At 37.3% G+C, this 7,500-nt stretch overlaps 2 protein-coding genes across 5 annotated transcripts in view; both read right to left on the reverse strand.

Annotated features, from left to right (window-relative positions):
* The window catches only part of cntrl (centriolin), an 84,513-nt gene extending 82,737 nt beyond the window's left edge, over window positions 1-1,776 (reverse strand). Inside the window, exon 1 of the mRNA XM_042420223.1 lies at window positions 1,573-1,776. The gene's annotated coding sequence lies outside the window, so the exon portion shown is untranslated. The remainder of the gene's footprint in view (window positions 1-1,572) is intronic.
* A 1,893-nt stretch (window positions 1,777-3,669) lies between these two features.
* The window catches only part of c5 (complement component 5), a 40,534-nt gene continuing 36,703 nt past the window's right edge, over window positions 3,670-7,500 (reverse strand). For all 4 annotated transcript variants that reach the window (XM_042420229.1, XM_042420227.1, XM_042420228.1 and 1 more), the window contains 5 exons: window positions 5,889-5,972; window positions 5,693-5,782; window positions 4,794-4,886; window positions 4,075-4,213; window positions 3,670-3,991 (listed from right to left, as the gene is read on the reverse strand). In XM_042420229.1, the coding sequence (XP_042276163.1) occupies window positions 3,850-3,991; window positions 4,075-4,213; window positions 4,794-4,886; window positions 5,693-5,782; window positions 5,889-5,972 (548 nt within the window). In that variant the 3' untranslated portion in view covers window positions 3,670-3,849. The remainder of the gene's footprint in view (window positions 3,992-4,074; window positions 4,214-4,793; window positions 4,887-5,692; window positions 5,783-5,888; window positions 5,973-7,500) is intronic.

Consider the following 7,500-nt stretch of genomic DNA (forward strand, 5'->3'; position numbering starts at 1 on the left):
CAAACTGATGTTCTTCATGTAATAATGATGTAATATTTGTCCTCACATATCTAATCAACAGATGATTATATGCTGTTTCATCACAAAGTGACTGTAACTATTAGAGCTCAAACAATTAATCGATTCGGTGCCAACTATTAAATGAATCACCAACTATTTTGATATTAGATGAATTGTTTTGAATATTTTCTGGTTTCTTTGGTCTCTGTGACAGTAAACTGAATATGTTTGTGTTGAGGACTAAACGAGACAGTAGAGGACGTCAACGTGGACTTTAGGAAACATTGATCCACATTTTTCACCATTTCTGACATTTTTTGGACCAAACAACTAATTGATTTATCAAGAAAATAATCCATAATTATTAGATAATTGATTGATAGTGAAAATAATCGGTATTTGCAGCCCTAATAAACACATTAATGCAGGTTTGTGTTCACTTTTTTTAACCTAGGAGAGATGTCCGTCATGTTCACATTAAATAAAACTGAACAAGACAGTGAGTTTACATCTTTTCTCCACTTGTGTAGTTATTTCAGTAACTATTTACTGACATATTCTGACTCAAACTTTATTTTCACTTTTATGTCTGCTTGAGTTCTTGCTTTCATGAAGTAACAGTACTTTTATTTGAGTGTACAGTAGATTCTTCAACTAATAATTTAACCATATCAAACCCACTCAGGTCACATCATTCACTGTAACAGCAGGTCACTGTGTGCTGCTGCTCAGTTTAGCTGCTTATTAAAGGACGAGTTCACAGTTTTTCAAGTGAGTCTTAAACCAACAGTCATCAAATGAACATTAAAGCTGTGTTTCTTGCTGTAATCATTCCTCCTGTTCATACTGACCATTAGAAGATCCCTTCATAATGACCTTACAATGGAAGTGATGGAGGACAAAATCCACAGTCTGAAGCTAATATGAAGCTTCAGCGTCCAAATGAGTCAAATCAAGTAGATATCTTTCAACGTTACAGTCTTTTTAGTGCCAAAGTTCCTCTTTTTGTTACTATACTTCCACCTGCAGCTCAACAGGGAAACACAAAGACTGTAAATGTGTCAGATATCTTCTGAACTCAGACTGCTGAAGCTGAAGAGAAGCTTCACACAGACTTTAAATGATCTTTTAATATCCAGTATGAACAGGAGGAATGATGACAGACACCTGACTGCTGCTTTAACGTGTCCTTTAACACTAGTAGCTGTAGATATAGTGAATAGTTATCGAGTTTAACTAGTCGTCAAGAAGCGAGCCAGCTAACATTAACTTAACTAACCAGTAAACCGTCGTACTGGGCAGACTGGGCTGCTCTCACAGTAACTGAGCTCCTGTCCTCAGTGTGTGTGTGTGTGTGTGTGTGTGTGTGTAAAATAAGTTAAAATGTTATCTGATAGTTAGCTTTAGCCTGGCTAGCATGTCAGTCTCTGGTCACCATAGCAACCCGACGCCTTCAACTCGCGGTAACTTTAAAAGTCAGCTGGTGAACCGACACTAACTGGTCAAACTGGGCTCATCGCCGCCGGTGATGGAGACGTGACAACCTGACTGGTTGTTTTTCGGTACCGTTACCTCGTCCCGGTGCGCTGACGGCGGCCGGCTGGGTTAGTTAATCCTCCGTCTCCATGGAAACCCGCGGATACAAAGCGGTTTAAGTGACGTTAGCTGTCGTCAAGTAAACAAAAAACACGTTTGTCACTTGAAAACACGACAAACGTTTATTGAACAGCAGCACAGAGAAACTGAAACAATGACGTTTCCAGAACAATCCTTCAGAGCGACAGTTTACTGTGCAGGTGGGCTGATGCGTTCAGGGCTCCCTCACAAGCTCGTATTTTTTAACTATACACTAACACAAGCAGTTAGCCTTGGGTTATCTATCAGCTACCCGGTGGCTCTTTGAATAAAGAACATAACGGATATCAACTCTCTTTCATTCATAATATATAATCCTTGGATTGTTCTTAAAAGTATCGCGTTTTATGGATCGATCACATCCATGTTTAGCGATCGCTTAACTGATAGTTGTCATATGTCCGACAGCACCTGAAGGCAGCAAGGAAAGTATAGTTTCTGGATCGTCAAAGTTACTTTTTCTCCTTTTCCTATTTAATTCAATTCAATTTATAATCTTATTTCATAATTATGACTTACTATCTCATAATTAGGAGAAAATATCTCGCAAGAACACTATGAGATACTAAATCAAAAGTATCTAACAATAATCTTTTGTCGTAATTATGAGATACTTAAGTCATAATTAGTCAAGTTATAATAACTTCCAATAGATTATCCTTTTCTCTGGTGAATGCAATGCACTTCTGTACGCAGTTATGGAGTCATTTGTAGTTATATCACAATTATGAGACAGTGAAATAAACCTGTGTGGCTTTTAAGTTGTTTATATTTATTGTTTCTTCCACTTGAAAAGAAAAAAGTTGTCAGGAATTTAAAAATAGTCCGATTCCCCCAGTCCCACCCCCAGAACATGTTGACACCAATAAAACCCCAACTTTTTATAAAAATCACTTTTCATATTTTAAATACATTCTATTTCTTAACATAAAAGCTGCTGTTTCAAAACAGTCAAATTACACACAATGAGTCTAACATATATTAGAATCAGAAGGAAAAAAATATTTAGTTTTAATTGCAGAATCTTAAGTCCAAAAACCCCAAATTCTTATAAAAACAAGAAAACAAAGTCTTGATCTCTGTGTGCTCAGTGGAGTCAAATCAAGCTCAGCTTGATGTAAACTTAAAAAAACAAATCATACATTTAATTGTGTTGCAGGTTTCACTTTTTAAATTCTGTTTTTCATTCACTTCATTCATAACAGAATTACTGTTCCTGCTTACACACACATTTATGAAACGTTGTGTACAGCTTGATTAAAGCCAATAAAGAGCTTTGAAAAAACAAAGTAAAAAGAAAACCTGTCTGAAAAAGTCTGAAGTCTTCATCACTCTGACAGTCACATATTCAACAAATATGCTTCATGTTTCTTCAGGTTTCTGTAGCATTAAGATTTCCCTTAAATGGAAGAAAGTCCACAGATCCTTTACTGCAGTAAAAATACCAGTACAGCAAAGTAAAAAGCATGTTACTGTTGTAGCTGCTGGAGGTGGAGCTAGTTTACACTACTTTATATACAGTTAGCTAGTTTAGTCCAGTGGTTCCCAACCTAGGGGTCGGGTCCCTCCAAAGGGTCAGCAGATAAATCTGAGGGGTGGTGAGATGATTAATGGGAGAGGAAAGAAGAAAAAACAAAGTTCTGATACACAAATCTGTTTTCAGTTTTTGGACTTTTTCTCTAATCTTTGATTTTTGCTGAAATATTGGATCATTTGAACATTTATTGAAATGAAAGCATGTGAGAAGTTTAGAGGGAAAAATCACTATTTGGTGGAGCTGTTAACAACTCATAGACATGTGAAATGTGACCCCGACTACACACTGCTTTTTGTAAGACGTCAAAAGACAAAAAGGTTGGAAACCACTGGTTTCATCTTTAACAATGTGTTGTATTTTAAAAGCTTGTTATATTATCCATTGTGTCAAATCTTCATCTGAAAAGTAACTAAAGCTGTCAAATAAATGTAGTGGAGTAGAAAGTACAATATTTCCCTCTGAAATGTGGAGTTTTATTATGTATCAGAGGACACAGGTTTTATTTGACCTTTATTGGCAGATCATAAAATTATGGCACAATTTGGAAAAGGGGAAATAACATTTACATTTAAACAGCGAGCTAATAAAATGTCCAAACAAACATAAAGCAGTGTTTCTATATTTATCTTTCTAAGCTCCTCCTCATTGTTAAATTTAAACTGTGGGCTGTTGCAGAGTTAGGATGCGTCAGGGCAGCCGGATAACTGCAGCTCCAGAGCGAACTCGTCCAGCACGGAAATGTGGTCTAAACAATCAGGAGAACTACAGTCTGTCGGCAACAGCTCCACCACGGCCTCCGAGTCCAGAGGAAAACGATATCTATGAAACACAAACACGATGCGACAGGTCAGAGTCAAACCCAGCAGGGAGAACATGTAAGAGAGCTGCAGAAAGACACTGACTTTACGCTTCGACCCAGTGTGACCTCTGACCCCCTGGATCCCATCACCAGGTACTGCTTGTTCTGCTGGACGTCCACGGAGCTGCAGGTGATCTTTTTTACCAGCTCCACCTCCGTACCTGAAGTCACCGCGTCAAACGCTGCGAAAGATGAGACGACAGAAGGAGATTTAACACGATGTGAACTCAAAGCTGCATTAACTGATGTTTAGTCTCCATCAGAAACAAGTAGTGAGCATTAACTCTGACACATCAGCAGCTTTTAAGTTGACATGTTGAACTTGTTACCAATATGGAGCAACATTATCATTCATGTGGAGTCCAATATTCACTCTCTTTTAGCTGTTTTTACTCTCTACCAGCTCCTGAGGGAAATATCTGGCTCTGTAGCTGCTAAATGTTCCTCTATGTTCACCAGCTAGTTAGCTAACAACAAGCTAACTGTGTCTGTTAGACGCTATGAGACGCTGAGAGTGAACCAGAACAGTAAAGTTGCAGCCGGACAGATAAACAATGAGCTGAAACTCACTATAAAGCTCCGTAAAGCTCCTGTAGCTTCATAACCAACATGTTACTACATAGATCAGACTGAGGAGGAGAGAAATATATGTTACAGAGGCTTTAAGGAAATTTAATGTAATAAAATGTGATCTAATGTGATGTAATATAACATAAAATGTAGTAAAAATGTGCGAGATAACAGTAATCTAACACGTCTCACCTTTATCTGTGTTCTTCAGGACTTCAGCTACGGTGGCTGTGAAGGTCGTAAAGTCTCCTTCTGCTGTTATTGACCTCACGTTCACCCTATAGGCTGCACGTGAAAACAGAAGCTTCAGGTTGATAAAACCTCATCAGAATGATGCTAATAACATGTAATAACATCAATAACAAAACATCCAGAAGTTCCTCAGCAGCATGTTCACTCCATGTGTTTAGATAAGGACGCTGGTTTCCCATAAACCCCGGCGGTTAGTTTACTTTATGACACACAACATGTCAAAGATATTATATTGTATTTAGAAAAGAACTCAGATAAGATTATAGAACATGTAGTCAATTTTATCACTTTATTTTATTATTGTTATTCTTTTAAAAAGCCTTTCTACAGTTAACCTTTATTAAATATGATTTGGACCAATTCAGTTAGTTATTTTCTATTTTTTATTTTTCTCTAATATCAACTAAATTCTTACATATTTATCAAACTGTTTCTGTCTTTATTCTTCTTTTATTGTTATTATTATTGTTGTGTTTATGTTTAATTATATATATATATTTGAATGTGTTGATGTTAATTAAGTTCTTTTAAAAAAAGTTCAGGCATGTTTGTGACAACAGAGACGTCCAAACGCTATTTTGTCTTTTTTTTCTATGAAAGACATTATCCAGTTGCACTATGGGAAATGTAGGATCCAGTGTTTTTGTAGTTTGACCCGTACTAGAAACTAAAACTCAGGACATCTGCACCTGCTGCTCACGTTTGGACCATTATTCTTGTTTTTCTGTCTCTTGCGAGGTTTGATCTGATGGAGGTGACGGACTGAACGACTGAACGACTAAAAGATTAAATGACTAAATGACCACAGATCTGCTTTAGTGTTTGAATTTTCTTCTGACCATATTTGATGTTAGGCTTGCAGGTCTCCTTGGTGCGTTTGTCTATCGTCAGAGTCAAGTCGTGTTTTCCTCTGTAGGCGGCACACGCAGCTGAATAACAACACGCAGACAAAACAAAAAGCTTTATTAACATACAACATATTTAACACATGATGTGAGTGACAGCTGATCTCAGCCAATCAGAGGCAGACGTTACCTGTCATGCACTGACACTGGTCACCCACACAGAGGCGCTGCAGCCTCTGCTCCTGGTAGGAGAACTGCTTGGTGCACATACTTCCTGGAAGAGAAAAGATTTATAATTTCACCAAATTTAAAGAAACTAAATCCAGTGTTTTAGATGAACCATCTTGTTTCTCCAGTACTGAGATAAGTCCAGGATGTGAAAGTTCATCCATGCTGGTGGCAGTGTTGGTCCGTTGGTTCAGACTAGTGATGAAGAAACAAAGCTGTCTGAAGATCTGAATCAAAGTGTTGAAAATGGTTCACTGGTTCTGTTTCTGCTGAGCAACTATTGTTAGTCAGTTTTCATTATTGTTATTTTGTTCAATAAAGTCTTTACTTTGAAAACAGACTTTTAAACAGAGTCAACAGCTCTGTTTTTAGATATCCGAACCAGTGCGACGCCTCTCTGATACGACTGTGACGTAACGAGGCCTCGTTCGGGTCGGTCACATGACTTTTGGTGTGGTGAAGCGATGCATTGAAACATCTTGCTGTGATACTTGTGCTTTTAAAAAAGTCGATACTGTGTCAACATCAGTTCAGACTGAAATATCTATTGGATGAAATAAGTTTCACATGTTCATGTTCCCCTCAGGTTGAATCTTTATGACTTTGATCCTCTGACTTCACATCTAGCGCCATCAACCGGTCAAAAATACCAAATACCTGCAACACTAATGACATTCCCATCAGCCTCAGCTTTACTTTGTGTTTAGTGCTAATTAGCAAATGTTAACGTGTAGAGAATATGGTAAATATTATATCTGCTAAACATCAACATGTTAGCATGCTGAGGTTCACATTCAGACTCACAGAGCTGCCAGCACGGCTGTAGACTCTGAGTCTGGTTTCTGCTCAGTATTTTGTACATTTTAAACTTGTAACAGCTCTTTTCACTTAGAATATATTTTACATATTTTTATTGTAAATTCCTATTTTATATTATTCATGATTACTTGATTTTTGTGTATGTTTTGACACAACACTGAGGCAAATTCCTTGTATGTGAAACTGATTCTGATTCTGTTTAGATGGAGCGACGCTAGCAGTTTCCCCCTGCTTCCAGTCTTTGTGCTAAGCTAGGCTAAACATCGTCCCAGTCTCTGAAACATGTGACTCTGCTAACAAGAGGAAGCATCTACACATTATGAGATGGTACATTTTGACTTACTAGGTCATAATTTTGACTCAGTAATAAAACATTTTACCTTGCGTCTCTTTAAATGAACTAAAAAGTAAACATTTTGATTTAGTGGTGTCTTATTATGACTTATATAGTCCAGATTTAAAAAGTCATGTATTGAGTTAGTGTCTCTTGATTTAAAATGTCACAACTTTGACTTAGTAAGTCATAATTTAGTTTTATCATGTGTACTTTTATTGATTTGTCATCCCTAACTTTTTATCAGTTATCATATTGTGCTGGCATTACTTGTCTTCCATACATCAGAGATATTGTCCATAACTGACTGACCACAGTTCCTCCTTTCATCTCATCATGTGGGACAAAAACAAAGTCCACAAATCATAAAGCCAGTTTTCAGATGTTTTCACTCCGATGTTTCCAGAAGCTTCTCTGATCA

This window comes from Thunnus maccoyii, chromosome 9, assembly GCF_910596095.1.
Source record: "Thunnus maccoyii chromosome 9, fThuMac1.1, whole genome shotgun sequence".
Classification (NCBI taxonomy): domain Eukaryota; kingdom Metazoa; phylum Chordata; class Actinopteri; order Scombriformes; family Scombridae; genus Thunnus; species Thunnus maccoyii.